Raw genomic sequence first — 17,311 nt, 5'->3', positions numbered from 1 at the left:
AAAAAAAATACATAGTTTCTATGCACCTGTTCTACAAAGCTGCCAAAGGTAAAGATATGTGTCTGGTTGGGCAATCAAGTTCCAAGTTCCTAAATTTCCCCTACGAGAACTGGGTAGAGACAGTACTTCTACTGGTTTCTAACCTGTGTGCGTGTTGCTAAGTACTGTTAAACAGATGTCATTGCATCACACTGCACTGCAGGTTCATGAGAAGATCTGCATTCATACTCTTTGAGCATGCCAAGCCCAAAACAAAGCTAAGCCTCCATGGTAATGATACTTGGAGACAGTCTCTGTATTTTGATGATCGAGTTCACGCTACACCAGTAAACTCTGAGAGGTCGTCTCGGAGTAATTTCTATAGCTCCAGAGAAACACTCTTTCCTCACTTCTACTGTGTGTGCATCTTACTTGGGCTCCTGTCTGTGTGCACACTGCCCTGGAAATGCTGTGAGACACAGAATTACAGATGCAATGATTGCTGAACAGCAGTGTTCAAGAAGACACTCTGCTTCCAAGGTCAACATTCACTTCCCGTAACAAGCACTGCAACTGTCTATTCCGTTTCTCCAAGGCATCCATCAGCTCTTAAAATTGTTGACAATATGATTAATTATTTTTAATCAAGCTTTTCAGTATCTGCCACCACCTTCAGAGACTAATCACAGAGGCCAATGATAAGCAAGCTTAGAAATATGCGTGTGTATATATATACATGTACAGAAAGATGTGTGAAAACCTGAATTTAGGCAATTTTTTTCCACCACTGAAATTTGTAGGATTTATGTTCTAGAACATGCAATATCTGAGATGTTGGAACTATCTGAAATACTACCATGCAAAGAAAACAGTAATATAGTCATAGTAGTTCCATATGCAGCCCATTATTTGAATGACTATGATTCTTATATATCAATTTTAATAGTCAGTTTTCAACTTTCAGCTTGTCTCTGCAAAAGGGTAGAGCTAAGAATATAGAGTAGAAGTACCCCTAACCTGTAATAATCTGACAGCCTGCATCTTAAATAGGATCTATATCCTAAATGCCAAATGAGCTTTCAATGAGTATTACAATGCTCCCATCTAAGCAATCTATCTGCCAGGTAACTTCTGCATTCTTTCTAACCTGAATTGTACGGGCTGGAACATCCCACCAGCTGACTACTCATTTACTCCTGCTCTGAACATTTACCCACATTTTCAATACAACCTCAAGCCCTCCTCTTGAAGACCATTAAGTAAGCAGACATTAAGAATGACAGAGGTAACTATGAGAACAACAAAACCACTAAATATCATCCTTTTATCTTCTCTGTGTTGCAACCTTCCTACATCCCTACCCTAGAAACATCAATTCAGGTTGTAAGGTCTTCTGGGTAGAGACTTCATTTTTTGCAATGATGTTGCACCACAAAGCTTTACTGCAAGGCCAATATAACAGTGGCTTTGTATTTGATTATCGCTGTAACAGAGCAATGCAAATGTGAAACCCAAGGTGAACAGTAAAACTCTTGTTAGCAGTTTACACTTGTAATGCAATCCATACCACACCAAGCTTTTCCCAATTTCTAACACACAGGTCATAGACCGAAGATCCTGTTCTGCCAGGAAAGGTACCATCACGTCTTCTTATAATGTCTTTACAAATGCTTGGAAAACTCTGTGGACACTAACATCGTAATTTAGAGAAGAAAGAAGGAAAATACCAGGTATGCTTCAAATTATAGGAATATCTTAACTGGTTATTAATTATCACATATAGCTGGGTTTAACCATCCATGTAATCTGAAATCCAAGCTACTGATATTAAATGTATTTGAACAGATTTCCATTTAAGGCCAAAATCTGTGCCAAAACCTAAGTCTAAGTAAATGGACTTAGCATATGTGTGTACTGGTGGAACAGGAGGACTCTTTTTACTGCTCAAAATAAGCAGCAAAGCTCTGGCCTGATGAAATCAATAGGAATTTTACTGCTGATTTCAATGAGGACAGAATTTCAGCTCAAGAATCTTGATCTTCCAGCATGGTGGGGCTGGGATATGGTCCCAGTCTAGATACATGCACAGTTGCTCTGCAATCCCAAACACACTACTTTTCCCAACTTTCTCATCTCACCGCATTCTGCACAGCAGTGCTCAGAGAACAGAGCCAAGTTCTACTAGAAACTCAGATTGTGCAGGCTCTTCACATTTTGTCTTCTGACCCAAGCATCCAAGGGACCCTCTGTTGTTGCAGGTGGGGTCTGAGGAAGGAAAACACTGTTACTCAGTAGCTGATGAAATGAAAAGGCCTCGCCACCCCCCCATCATTTCCTGCAATGCTCCATACACTAAAGTCATATACCACTACAAGCTGGATCGCAGCTCAGTGCATTCCACTGCACTTTGTCACGCTTCCCTGACCGATACTATGCCAAAAATGACTAGCTTTAACAGTTCTCTGGTGAATAAAAGAGCTTTTGCAACTCTGAAACAGAGCTGAGTTTTTAATTCACGTTAAATCTGCTTTTCTGTTCTGAAGGAACATTTTTAATGCTGCCTGTAATTCCCCTTCTGTGCTTTTTTCTCACTTCTGTAGTGACTTTTGTGAAGATAAAGGGAAAATTCAAGCTGACTATTTTTTAAAAGCCTTAAAGAGACCTCTAAAATATGCCTGAAGGAAGTAAAAATATGAACTAGCAAAATACGAAGATGAAGAAGATCCACGTCATGTTCATATAAATCTAGAAATACATGGCAATGAGCCAGAAGATTCACAAGACAGCTACCACAGAGAACAAAATCCAAAGTACAGCTGGACTATCTAAACAAGCATAGAGCAATATTATCTAAGATTTGCACATTTACTGTTTATTTACTCAGTACCCAACTGAGCACAATCTTGTGGAATAATACAGACTGCTCCTGCAAACATCCCTTCTACTCAGATACTCTACGCACTTGTAGTTATAGACTATGCCCTAAGAAACTTTCCCTTGTAATCTTTTATTCAAAACCCATGCCTACAATTACCAAAAGAACACAATTGTGATAAAACTGTAAACCAAACATAAGTACTTAACAGACTAAAGTGCTCGTTATGTCAATGCTTGGCTCCCTTCCGTAGCAGAAGAATACCAGCATGTTACATGTGCACCCAAAAAAGGATCCCACTTCTCTCCAAGCCAGTTAGCTTTGCTCAGTGCATTAAGAACCGTTGCCAGTTCCAGCCCATTTTTGGAACAGGGGGTTTCACTATCCAACCCCATCTCCAGGCTGACCTGGAAATATGCCTGCCCGATTGCTACTCATGTATGGAAATAATAAAGCTATTTTTACATGAAAAGCAAATCCTTTATTTTCCCAAAAGCAAGAACAGCCATTGCAACAAGCATAGAAGCTGGGCATTTAGAATAGAGGAGGGTGCTACCTACAAGTACAAAAAGCAATTAAGCCTTGTGAGCAGAGCGTGTGGGCAGGATGAGGAGTTAAGTATGACTTTAGCCAGCAAGCACACAAAAAACACTGAAGAGGGAAGTGGGGAGGATGAAAGCAAGACAACCTGGAGCTTTTAAATTCAATAGGCTGGGAAGGTGGGGAAGACGCCTCTTCTCCCTTGCAGTGCCTGCCAGCTAGAGGAAGCAGCAGTCACTCACTGTTGGGGGGCACTGCTGGGAACCCCACGCTGCTTTCCCTGGTGTGCAGGGAGCAGCTCTGGCTCAGGCTGCTGTTTCTTCCACACAGCAGAGCTGAAGAAAAGGACTTTCCTAACACCCAAGCACAAGCCCTCACTGAACACGCACTGGCTTCGGTTGTGCAGGCGGCTTGGGGGCTGAGAGACCAAAACAGCACCTTCAGTGTGCATGATCAGGATTTTCATCCTCAAAAACTACATCCAATTTTCAAGGCAGATACTTCATTAGCACTAATGTTCCTCCAGCTAAAACAACCAGTTTGCTACTAATGGCTGAACTCAGCACTAGCAGCTCTGTGACCTGATTGCTCTCCTCCCCAAGTAAATGCTAAACATCATCCTCTCTGCTCACACATCCAGTTCCTGCTTTTTAGCAGGGGCTTCATCCTTGTTATGCTTCCCATTTGCCCTCATGATTGTCAGTTATCACTTTCCTGTCAGAGTTTAAACCTCAGCAGTAACACGACCTCTATCCATTAGCTGCTACGATCTGAGAGTCAAAAAAAAAAAAGGGGGGGGGGGGGGGGGGGGGGAGAGGGAGGGGGAAAGTAAAAATTAGTTCCATTGAGCCTCTTCCCAGACTGGGAAACCACAAAACTACTATGTGAAAGCGACAAAACAAACCAGATCTGTGGTCTAGTGGCAGGGTTTTCCCCAAATTCATGGACTCAAAACTTTGTGTGTAAGGAGGGTTGATGGTGCCCTGCTAGTTTGACTCAGGGTTTTGTCTAGTGCTGGGCAATGGCCCTATTTCAAGGTAATGGGAGAGAAGAAGAGAAGGAATTTTTATGCATAGCTGAAAGTAAGATAACTGGCCTCCCTGACATGCTGTGCTAATGCTACAGCTGCTGTTATTTGGCCCATGTAGGGCAGGGTGATGACCGAGTTCAAACTCCAGTAGACAGTGGAGAGCTTGGGAGCACAAACCCTCCTCCACGAGGCAAGAGGAAGAAAATGGCTCTTTGCAAAAAAAACAAGGAATGCTGTTAAACATGTAGTGCTGCTATTTGCCCAAAATAGTGTTCCTGGAGATGCTGAACACATAGCAGGACCTTCTGACCTTCCCAGGAATCTGGAAGAAGGCAGCTTTAACTCCAATACCAGAGCTCTGCCACAGACTGTGCTGCAGCTCAGACTCTCCTCTGCCTCCTAAGCAGAGGTGTTCCAGGCTCAGGAGGCAACAGCTACACCCTGGCAGTAAATCTAAGCACCCATTTCTGCGTAAGTGTAGAGCAAGGCCTGCAACAGCAAGTTCTCAACCTCCAGCAGTTTCTAATGCTTACGAACCACAGGGAAGTTCCTGGAAAAGTGGAACTGATTTGTTACAGAAGGTTTTACAGCACCAAAGTAGTACTGAAAAAATACTTCTTCTAGGTTACTTTCATGTGGCTAAAAACCCTGAAGGTTCACTTCTCAGCAAACAGAGAGATGGGGGGCGGGGGGAGGCACACCAACGCAAATGAAAATTCTTGTGGCTTGCTTTTGAATTTGCTGGCACTTCCCAGTGAGGTCCTGCTTTTGTAGTATGGGGAGCTGGCTTGCCACATGCCCTGGCAGAGACTGATGACTTTTGCCCGCTTGTAAACTCCTTCTAGGCTCTAAGTCTTCGACTTGCACTGTTGAGCACCGCACCAACACCTTCTCTCCACCATTTGCATGACTGCAACACCACACGTGTTTCACAGGTTCTTCATAATACACCTTCAAGAAAGCACTCAATGAACTTAGTGCTTGCATTAGAGAACATAATAAAAAGATTTTCAGAATGGGAGGGATGGCCAAGGTGCAAGAAATCATCACAGGAAGGAGATGGAAGCGAATTTCCAGCATAGCAACTGCTGGAGCACTTGAAAGAAAAGAGGCATTCCACCCTGCTCCAGCCCACAGCCAGCTGGTCACTACCATGTCTGGGCAGCACACATTACACAGGCAATCAGGGGATCATCTATAAGCACAATCAAGATACCGTGCTGGACAATCAGAAAAAAAACAGGCTCCAGCAAGGTGGAATGAACATCTCTGGAGAAAATTATTCAGCACTTGTTTGGAGCCAGGACAAGAAGAGCCCAACATGGAGTGGATTCGTCTTGATTCAGAGATGTCTGTCATATGGCCACAATTTTTTATATCTGTAAGTGGGACAGCCAGATTTTTTTTGTTTTTGTAAACCAGGATAGCTGCACATATTAATATTTCCAAGGTTCCAGTTACATTGATTAAATTAGATTTTATGCACCTTTATCAGGCTGACATCTGGCAGGAAGGTGGAATGAACACAGTGACTGTGGCAAAGCTGGAAGAAAAGCACGAATGGGACAGGTGGCTAGTTTAAGCACAGACTATGGAGTCCTGACACTGAATGGAAGAAAAGATGCAGAAATGGAAATATATGGGGTGTGCTGTCGAAGTCACATTACAGTTGCATCTATAATTCTTTAGGATGTCACATCAAATCTAAAAAAATAAGGTTGAAGTCTATAGAAGAGTTCTTAATAGTTTGCAATTATTAAAAAAAAAAAATTAATTTAGGGTATTCAGAGGCACATGGAGAAAAGCATGTAGGAAGTTTTGAATATTAGTCATTCAAACCAACGGAGCAGAAAAAACAATGCAATATGACAACAGGTAAAGGAAGGTATAGACTTGAATAGCCTTGCAGATATTTAAGAGTTGATACAGTGGAAGAACAAAACAGGGAGAGAAGGAAGCTGCAGAGCAGCAACGATGATCTCCAAGTCTGTGCTGACATTTTCTTCTGTTTTGAAATAACCCACATCCAATGGACTCATAAATGGTGGATAAAATCCAAATCTAACCATATGAAGACTTATACAGGAATAATTTTACACTGCTAGTTGTCCTACTGAAGTCGATCTCTTTGAAGGGTGAGAACTTAACTATATTATCACCTAGCATCAGCAGTCTTCTTTCTAGCATTTTATGTATGTGAGAAGTAATACACTGCATCCTTGCATGCTTCGGCTGAAATGAGTAATTTACAAATCATGCATGACAGTCACGAAGGATATAGAAAACAGTTGCAAAATGCTTGGTCATTCAAGCAATCTACTTTCAAGTCTCAACATTTTTCCATTTACATTGCATTTACATTTATCTAAATGCGTAGAAGACAGTATGTGTTTTAGTAACAGTTTCATACACACACACACACACACAGATAACAATTAAAGACAAAGCAGCACAGAACATAGTTATTTTCACAGGCTGTCCCTGCCATAGCTGTTACCTCATTCACAGAGTTCCAGGTACACAGCGTTCTTTGGCTTCAGCCTTCTGAAAATTAACTGACCTAGAAACAATATTTTTTAAAAGTATTTTCATATCCTCTCCTGTTCTCTTCACCCATCACCTCCTTGGGGAAATATTTTTAATTGCTTGGATTCAGTTAAAATGAAGAACACAAGTTTCTCATCAGGAAAAATCCATCTCTTGAACTGCAGGGAAGCAGAACACAGCCTCAAACATTAGAATCTTGTTTACTTAGACTGAAAAAGAAATCTTCAGTGCAGTACCAAATCCTATGGATTAAGTACTTCGCAAACAGCTGGTACCATGCAAACACTGCAGTCATCATAATACATATATGCATACATGCATCTCTTGGGTGAAACCTAATTTCTGCATGTCAGTTTGTATACAAGAAGTTTCTCATGAACTGCCAGTGACAGTCCAGATGGCAGGACAAGACCATTAGAACAAAACCAGTTTTGCTGTGCTGCAACCATAGCTGGGTGACCCCATGAAGATCAGAGCTGACAGAACCACCTCAGCAGAAGCCACATGGTATCAGGGAAGACACATCAGCTGCCAAGTAACACGAAGTCGAAAATATTCCAGCAGCAACAGTATTTTGGGTGACCAGCAGCAGATGCGTCAAGCAGGCAGACAGCAAGAGGTTGACTGGTTGACTTTCACCAGGCTTTTATTTAAGCATCTTCTGAAGATGGGAAATTGGGATCCCTCTCAAGTCCGGACAATACGAACCTGCTGCTGCTATGATAGGATAACACCAAAGACACAGCAACTTCAGCCTCTATTTTGGTAATCAGAGGCATTTTTAAATTTAATTTTACTTTTTTTCCAAAAATCTAGGGAATGATGAAAACCTAGAAATAAGGACCAGCATTTTCCACTCTAAGCCTCAGCTCCAAGCAACATAAAAATGCCAGATCTAAGCTACACTCACAATTACGTTATGAACATAAGCAGAAAGAGTGAAAAAAGTGGAATGTATTTCACATGCTGTACACATGACTTATGTAAGGATAAGGCCCAAATTAACACAAACATCTGTAGCTTTAAGCAAACAGACAGGGTGTCTGTCCGTCCCAGAATTTACTAGTGCAAACTGTGTTTGTTCCAGCAGTACTTGATTGTAAAACATCTACTCTAGAGTAGCTATATCCATAGTGAGGCAGCTTGCAATCCAGCCAGAATTCTTTCCCAAGTCAAATAAAGGAAAACCTGGGCCTGCCCAGCTGTTCATTAAGAGAAATTAAAAAAAAAAGGTAATGGTGGGGAATTAATGGACATACCCAACAAATGCGAAAAACAGCAGCTGCCATCACCAAGAAAACTCGACTTAAAGGTCTCTTTCATGTCTCTCCTCGTCTATTTTAGATAGCATTACATACATGCATTTCCAAGTCACAGAGACAGCCAGTACCCAAGGAGCAAGGAATAGATGTACTGGAGCCTGATTTATGGTAGGCTGAGGGGATACACGGACAACACACATGGGACATGGACATTATATAGGAGTCACGACCACCACAAGCAGCTGCTGAGCAGGATTTGAACGCTGTGCCCAAGGGAGCACCAACAAGCTGTGGTCTGCTGGAGAGTGACACGATCAACCTCACAACCAAAAAGCATTTCTGCTGCATTTTGTAGCACATAACCATTCACCTTCAGAGCAACAGCGGTGTAATCCTCAGTCCCTACCTCCAGGGCATGACCGTGCTGGTCACTGTTTCTCCTTCCAACAGTGGTCTGGTAAGAATTCAGCCAGCATCCTGAATACTTCCAGAAAACAGACACACAGTTGTAACACTACCATGCTTTCAGAAAATGCAGTCACAGTAACTTCATTCTGTCCTTGGGCAAATATGACAATATCTGGCAATGACATTTTATAAATAAAATGGAAGAAAAAGTAGTTTAGTTCCCTTCAGTTTATCAGATTGTATTATGCAACTGAATGCCTGGCTACACTCTTGTAATTTAAATTACTATAAGCTCATGTAGCTGGTGACAGCATTAGTATTTCTACACAGGGTACAGATGAAATTCCCCATTTTTTTTTCCTGTTAACTTAAGTTTCCATTCTGCTGATCAACTAATTTCAAAATGTCTGCAAAATAATTTTTCCTGTGGGTACAGCACAAAAAAGAGTGAGGAAAAAAGACTGCCATTGTAAGTTACTCTGTATATTCGGCCATGCTTTAGGAAAAAAGAAGAAGAAAAGATTAAAAAAACCAAAACAAAACAAAAAAACCACACTCCACACAAGTATGGCACATACCTGTATATCACATGAGAAGTAGTCATGTACTTTTATTTGCATTCTACTGATATTCAACTAGCAGCTTTAACATAAGCTTTTACTTAGTTTAGCAACTATCAGAAAAGCATTCCTAGGTTGAATTAAATGTGTTCCAAATGCACATCTTGGACTACCTCTACGGACTGTAGCATGCAAAAGCTTTGCATCCAGTCCTTCTACTCAAATCTCTAAGTTTAAAAGCATCATTCCATTTTTTGAGGGGGGGGGGAACCCAACCACAAACACAACCCAAAAAATACCCCACCCCCATGCAGAGATGTATTTTTCAGTCTCAGCATAAAATCACATTGTTTCCTCTCAGATGCAAGCTGAAATAGAACAGCAGAGATTTAGGCTGAGAACAAAAAAATGCAAAAGGAACAGTTACACCCTACTACTATTGTGATATCAACTTCCTGTTATAATAATGGCAATCTTTACTTTTGGTCACAAGGGCTTTTTTTGTTCAGAGACTGAAGTTAATGCTTATGCAGAATTTTTAGTGACTGTGATGAAGCCATTTCCTTTTTTATTAAAAAAAAAAGCATAGCTCAACCTTCTCCTGGTAATTAATTTTTAATAAATACAGTTTAAGTATCCAATGCAAGTTAATCCTGCACCCCGTTACAGCAATATATAATTTTAGACTTTTATATTAACTCCCAAGCTTCTAGAATGATTATCTGACATGAGAAATAGGGAAGCACTACTTTAACGTAACTCAAGATTCACACTTAATCTGCAGTTGAAGCCTGGCATCTGATTCCTGTTCTGTCATTTCAAACATAATCCTACTACCAAGTTGCGATTTGTCCTATAGTTTGCCAAAGAAGAAAGCAGACTAACAAGAATGAAGGGAAGAGTTTAAAACATACTGCAGTCTTGTTCAGTGCCGTATTACTGCCCAGCTGCCAAGGAGCCACATCTTGTCATGTGAAGGAGCACATGCAATCACGTACTACTGCCAAGGAGTATTTCCACCACCGCAAAAATGCAAGGGAGAAGACAAAATTCTTTTTCTCCCTTCTACAGGACAAGAGCATACTCTAAGCGACACTCACACAGAACAAAGCCAAGAGCACCCTCCCAAATATATTGCAGGAACTGCATCATGACACAGAGGATTCAAGTATATGCACTAAGACAGTGTCATGAAGAAGTGACAGCAATGTAGGAAGACTGGAGACAAGAGAAACGGCATAGAAGAGAGGTGTCGGCAGGTATCAGCTCAAGAGCAATCCTCGCCTCTTGCTTTCAGCCCCTGGAAAGCTATGACTGACTTTTCCTGAAGCAGCTAAAAACCGAAATGACTATTCCCTTACATGCTTTGATGGAAGAACACTGGATGACACTGGCAACTTCTCAGAAATGAGAAAGTGGTTGAAACCAAAAAGGGAGGTTAGAAAGAAAAAAAGTATAGAAGGTGGTTATGAAACAAGATCTGAACACATCTAGCAAAGAGAAGACAGAGTGAACAACTTACCTTCAAATGAGGGAGGCAAACGAACACACAAGAGACTGTTGGCCTGAATTATCAATCTACTTCAGTTGCTAAAATAAAATTTCTCCTGCATTCAGCAGCGAGTGCCCTCATTTGAAGGCCTCTTTTTTCTCCTTGTAACCCAAGAATACTTATTTCCTCCTGACCTGCAACACAGCTTGTAATGACTCTTGCCACCTTTAACATATGTCCCACAGAATAACCTAGACAATCTTATAACAGCTCATTCTTCAGTCATTTTCCATTAACAAAACAATCTGGACCAGAAGATGACTAAGATGTTCGTCCTGGAGGTTTTGGTAAATAGCTGGGCAAGCAGAACTCTTCACACAGGTAAAGTTTACCCAAGCAGAAGATAAAATTTTGTTACAGGACAGGCCAATGTTATGAAATTAACTCCCCCATTTTCTCAGGGGTATTACAAAATTTGCTGCCCTTCACCTTGAAGGCAAGCTGCCTTTTTAGACTTGTCCTCTTCACAAATACATTGCAACAGATATTTTACTACAAGCAAAACTTCAGCCATGCTTTGTCTGTTACCAAAACAAAACTTTGCATTGTATCTGCTTCCTCTCATCACTCCAACAATAGGATGAAAAGTCATACTGCTCAGTAACACACTGCTAGATGGCACATGGATTATATGTGAACAAGCATGACCTAAAATCCTGTATAGAAAAGAAAAAACAGAATACTAATCCACATGCAAAACATAAAAAGGACTTTCTGCCCAAGCTCTATTTGGCATAGCAGAATTTCCCTCACTTAAAGAAGTGCAAATATTTGTTCAAATTGAGATAAATACTGTATTCCCCATTCTCAAAGTTTCCCAAAATCAAGTGGTAGTTCCCAAATCAGCATAGAATCTTTGCCAAATGGGTTAAATAAAAAGGATGTAATCCATGATGAAGAGACCAAAAGAATCCTGGAATGCAAGGAGAATTAAAAAAAAAGAAACCACCCCACTTCTACAAAGTGAATTCCACGAACTTAGTGTAACACAGATGACAAGATGGTCAGCTTGATATTCTTAGGCACACTACAGTACCCACAAACGCCATTCCAGTTCCTTGCAAGACACCGTAATTAGTGTCTAAAGGACAGATCTTTCCCTTCGGAATGTTCTGATATTGGCACAGGTGGGGTGTACATGTTTTATTACAGAGATATTTACAAAAGCCTCTGGAAAAAATGAAGCATAAGTGCTTCCCTGCTTCACATATTTACATAGTTATTCAGTGTATAGTACATAATGCATGTTATTGGAGGTACATTGACTGTAAAAAATCCTAAAACATATTTTTTTCTTAAAAACAGCTGCCCATACAAACTATGTCTAGAAATCCTCACCCAGAAAAGGCACCGGGGGCGGCAGGGAAGTGACAAGTGTGTAACGTTCCACAGTTCATCGAGAACTGCTGCAGTCCACTCTACATTACAATGTCAGTGGCTGTTCATGCTCTGAGGAAGTACAGTAAGTACAGTACAGCCCATTCAGGTTGCTGGAATGTCACTGATCATATGCTCAATTGCATCTATTCATTAGAAAAATTCAACCCACAACAGCAGCTGCATTTACCACCACACCCCAAACACCATCCAGTTGCCCCAGGTGATTCCAGCGGTTTACCAGCCCGCAGGACAGACACTCCATGCTCTTGTCCCTCTGCAGTGACTGCAAGTTATACTTCCAAGCCCAAGGAGTTTTATTTACAAAAGAACAATATATTAGCAGTGCTTTTGGCTTCAAGCTTTTGCAACATAAGAGGTCTGGCCTTCTGCAGTCACGTTCTACAAGTTTCAAAACAATTTATGCTGCACTAATTATTTCTGATTGAAACTTGCTAAATAATTACTGTTGAAAAGATGACTTAGGCAAACAACAGACAAGTTACTCCATTTGTTTGAGAAGAACTATGACTAATTATGTGTGTAATTTTGTTTTGTACCTCTTAAAAAAAAAAAGTGTGTAATCCTGGCTTCTTTCAGGTCAACAGCAAAGTCCCCATTACGTTTTGGGGGCCAGATTTCACTACAAAATCATAAGCTACACAATGACTGAAAATAAATCTTTGTGAAAGAACATGCGTCATTTAAAAGGACACTGCCAACTTCCTAATCAATTAAAAAGAAAAAATGTCTACAACTACCCGAAAGGAGGTTGTAGCGAGGTGGGTGTCGGTCTCTTCTCCCAAGTAACTAGCAATAGGACGAGAGGAAACGGCCTCAAGTTGCGCCAGGGGAGGTTTAGATTGGACGTGAGGAAAAATTTCTTTACTGAAAGAGTGGTGAAACATTGGAACAGGCTGCCCAGGGAAGTGGTTGAGTCACCATCCCTGGAGGTATTTAAAAGATGTGTAGATGAGGCGCTTAGGGACATGGTTTAGTGGGCATGGTGGTGTTGGGTCGACGGTTGGACTCGATCTTAGAGGTCTTTTCCAACCTTAATGATTCTATGATTCTATATAACACCTATGATGACTGTAACTGAAAGACACAAGAATTTATTTGCTTCATGAATTACACTGTATTTTATATACTTGTTAAGTTTACCAACCAGCTTATAACCAATTTCCTGTCTGTGTGTGTCTTTCATAGAGCAAGAATAAAGTAATAAAATGTTACGATGTTTCCTTTTTAATTAAACCAATTTCAATCTCATCTTAATACTTAGAGCCACTTAGGCAGAACAGGGAGCTACAAACCCTACCTTTATGTTACCTAATAGGCAACATCTCTTGCAGTATGTAAAATGGTTGTTGTTAAAATCTAACCATGCTACAGATACGCTAGATGAGTGGAGCTAATAAGATAATAAACAGAAGCACCCCTTCCCCAGCCTCTAAAATTTGTACTCCTTCCTTCTTAATTGTCACTGCTCCCCTTCACCCTTCCAAAAAATCCTTATTGTGGCCCAATAAACAGACTGAAAAATCCCGATCCTTGCACGGTGTCCACCAGAACAGATTACCCACAAGGTTAGGATTACTTTCCAGTGTTCCATCTAGAATACCAAAAAGCATCAGCCCAAATCCAACTTGAAAACGGAGTTCACATAAGATCAAACTGAATAATGTTATAGCCATCTATTCATTCTTCACAACGCCCTGGAACGCCCATGATTAGAGCTTCTTATGACAAATAGCCAAATTCAGGACAGTTGCAGACATTAAACAGCTGATTAGCGTACCATGAAGTGGGATCAGGAGGTGCAAGATCTTGTACTCTGCAGGCTTGCTGTAGGGGAAGGCTCAAGTAGACCATTAGCTATTCATGGACTGAAACCCTTAACCTCTAAACATTTGCTCCTGGCATTTGAGACGAGGGGAGGCGGGGCTTCAGTGCCCATTTACCAACCTCACACTAGCATTGGGTCCAGAGGTAAATAAAACCATCCCCAAAGAAACTGAAGCCAACTTCACTTCTCTGTTAAATCAGAGATCTGTTAGCTGCCTACAGGACTACAGAAGATGTCCATGTGGTAGGCAATTAAAGGCTTTGATTCACAAGCAGGGACAAGGTAGCTTGGGATGGCTGATTACTACACATCATGCTCTGAAACAGTTCAGCATTTGATTCAAAACAGCTCAGGCACCAGGAGGAAAGGAAGAATCTAGAGGTAGTAAATCAAGTCTGTCACCCTACACCATGCCATCCCCAGGGTCAGATACCATTCACACCATCTCAAGAAGCTCCATTCATTCACAACCCTCTAGGACAGCCAACCTGCATACGGCCTGGACCCACATTAGGAAATCCAGCATTTTTAGCCACAAGACTCTAGTTTTGGAACCCCTATCTGGACTCTAGCCAAATGTGATCCTGCTTATGCTTAGGTCTGAACGCCAAACACACCTAAGGGATAGGCCCAATAAGGCTGTCTCCACGCAACAAGTCACAGCTAGGGAGAAAAGCTGAATGTGAGGATGGAAGGATCATGGCCAGTGAGAGGAAAAAAAAACAACAAACAAAACAAAACCAAAAACGTGCAGCCAAATTTAAGGAGGTAGCAAAAATCTCCACATCAGAGTTAGAACTGGGCTCATTCTCAGTGCTCTATAAAAAGCAATACCACTGTATGAATGTTGAAGTCAAAATAGCTAAAGATATTGAAAACTTTACATATATAGTGCATTACACTGCCTTTAGCACTACACTGCCTTCAATACCAAGACACTTTAACAGGTGCTCAGGTATTTGTTTTATACATTGGTTTAACATTTCTGTGCTGTAGCATGCTCAAAGTACTTTCCAAGATTTCAGTCCAACAAGCCTGTTCTGTGTGTGAACGGTTTGTCCATGTAACCTACCAAATGCACATTTCCAATCCAGAATCCAGCTGTGCTCATTTAACCTTGGCTCATACACTCAGGGAGTGTTCTCATCCTAAACAGCTAGGGAAATTTAGAGGGTAGACTTCTAAAAAACACTGTGTTTTCATGGCATGCTTAAGATCAGAGAAAATCCTCAGTTTCTCCAGTCAAATAATTCAGTACAGCATCTTGGTTCACTGGACTAGGAAGTGTTTAGTTGTACTGCAGCACTTCTCATTGCATCTGCAATCCACTCTAGCTCTGATTATCTCACATAGCATAAACTCTTTGGAATAGAAACAGCACTAATTAATGTCTATATAGCTCCAGAGAAATGTAGACTGTTTATAGTAATGCCTGATGTTAGTTTTGTTATACAGATTCAGAATATGATCTAGGAGAGCCAAGAGACTCACATTCTGCCATGAGTGAATGGACGTTAAGTTTTGAAATCAAGGAAGTGACACTGAAAGCACTTCTGTTTTAAATCTCTCCAATTTATATCAAGGATTATAAATGGAAATGTTTCAGCTTGTCAACAACTGCCATTCAATCACACAGGAAAAAAGTTGTTTCTACAACAATCAGAATCTGAACCCACAACAGCACTTCATCTTTAAAAAGCAAAATTTTGAACTATTCCTGGACAGAAGTGAAAGTCAATACCAACACCGGAAGCACATGCAACATGAATGCTGCTCAACACAAAAAGACCATGTTCTGCACCAGGTGAATGGTCTTTGAATTAAGAATACATTCTAGCGTCAATCTTGGAATGACAAAAGCAAGCATCTCTGTGCGAAGTCCCTTATCTGAGACAGGGCTACCACCCCTTGATAGAAGCAGAGAAGGTGAGGAAGAAGAGGTGTGCACCCAACCACTGCTGCTTGCTGAACATCCAGCCAGTTCCACCTGCTTCTGGCAAACAGCAAGTGAGCTTCTTCAAAGACCATATACTGTCTCCATCATTTCTTCTAGTTGCTTCTGACAGTGAACTGAGCTTAGATGTGCTAGACAAAATTCCACCCTATTACTCATAGCTAAGGCTTGTTCCAGTATTGAGGGGAAAAAAGAAAAAAATTTAAAAAAAAGAAAAAAAAAAGACAGGCTACCCTGTTCAACCTTATACATCAACTGGAGAAATCATAAGAGAATCCTAGAGGTCACCATGACCGTCTTTAACATGAATTAACCCCATACTAGGCATGTCTCTCAACAGCAAGTCCATCTACTCTGCTAGTCATACAGCAACACAACTGCCAGAAGAATCGGTGCATTTTGTCAAGCTTCATAACTTCCATGAAAATCCTTTCCTCAGTCCCAAGTATGAACTCGTTTTGAAAGCAGTGACAATCCCCCCTCCAAACTCATACGTACCTGATCGCAACCTGCATTCACCAGTTCCTGGAGCATCTGCCTATTTACTTCAACAGCTGCTGTAGCGCTCGACTCGTTAGCAAAAGGCAGCAAAGAATATCTAATTTCTCGCAGAGCTTTCTGATATGGTCCAAACTTAGGCGTTTGTCTCATCTGCTGCTGCCTTGCAGCATCCTTCCCTATTAAAATCTTAGGGTCCAGAGAAGTTTCACTGCCTGGTCCAATAGGTAGTCCCTGACCTGAAGATTTGGATGGTTGCTTTAAACCTTCTCGAATCTCTTGTAACCTTTGTCTGCTGTTTCCAGAATATGTCGTAGCAGGAAAAGTCTTTGGCCTCATTGTTAATCCAGTTTTCTCTGAGCATAAATACAGCTTTATTCTTAGGTTTTTTAAATTACTTTATTTCAAAAAAGTGTCACTTGATGGTATCAATTTCTTGTAAACATAATCCTTCGAAGAGAAAAAGAAAAGGCAAAATTCTCAAGAAATTTCTGCCAACTTTTTACTTCAGCTCACGATCTTCACATTTCCTACAGAAAATGAAAATCCTTGGAATCATCATTTTGCAGACTGACAGTGTCTGAAACAAAAGAAAATAGAAAGTACATGCAATTAAGTTGATACTGTAAATGCCTCTGAAGGGACAGCATGACAATTAATCAAGTGAAAGTGAATCAGTTTAACTTACAAAGCTGTCACAGCTGGATTCCCTTTAATGATTTTCACTTTATCTGTTTTCAAGAATAGGATTCCAAAAGGCTTTCTCAACAGAATCAATAAATAATCCATTTTTTCTTTCAAGTTTCATTTTCAAAATAAATGAAAATAAACCCCTTAAAAACTACAACATTTAAAGAATTTTACAGTACCTAACTGCAGC

General features: G+C 40.7%; 1 protein-coding gene across 1 annotated transcript in view; it reads right to left on the bottom strand.

The window, feature by feature from the left end:
- LATS2 (large tumor suppressor kinase 2) overlaps positions 1-16,770 on the bottom strand; it is a 49,305-nt gene extending 32,535 nt beyond the window's left edge. Inside the window, exon 1 of the mRNA XM_009279360.2 lies at positions 16,432-16,770. Within this exon, the coding sequence (XP_009277635.1) occupies positions 16,432-16,770 (339 nt within the window). The remainder of the gene's footprint in view (positions 1-16,431) is intronic.
- Positions 16,771-17,311: the final 541 nt, after the last annotated feature.

The sequence above is a fragment of the Aptenodytes forsteri genome, unplaced genomic scaffold, assembly GCF_000699145.1.
Source record: "Aptenodytes forsteri isolate BGI_AS27 unplaced genomic scaffold, ASM69914v1 Scaffold307, whole genome shotgun sequence".
Classification (NCBI taxonomy): Eukaryota; Metazoa; Chordata; class Aves; order Sphenisciformes; family Spheniscidae; genus Aptenodytes; species Aptenodytes forsteri.
This window is presented reverse-complemented; position numbering and strand designations above follow the sequence as displayed.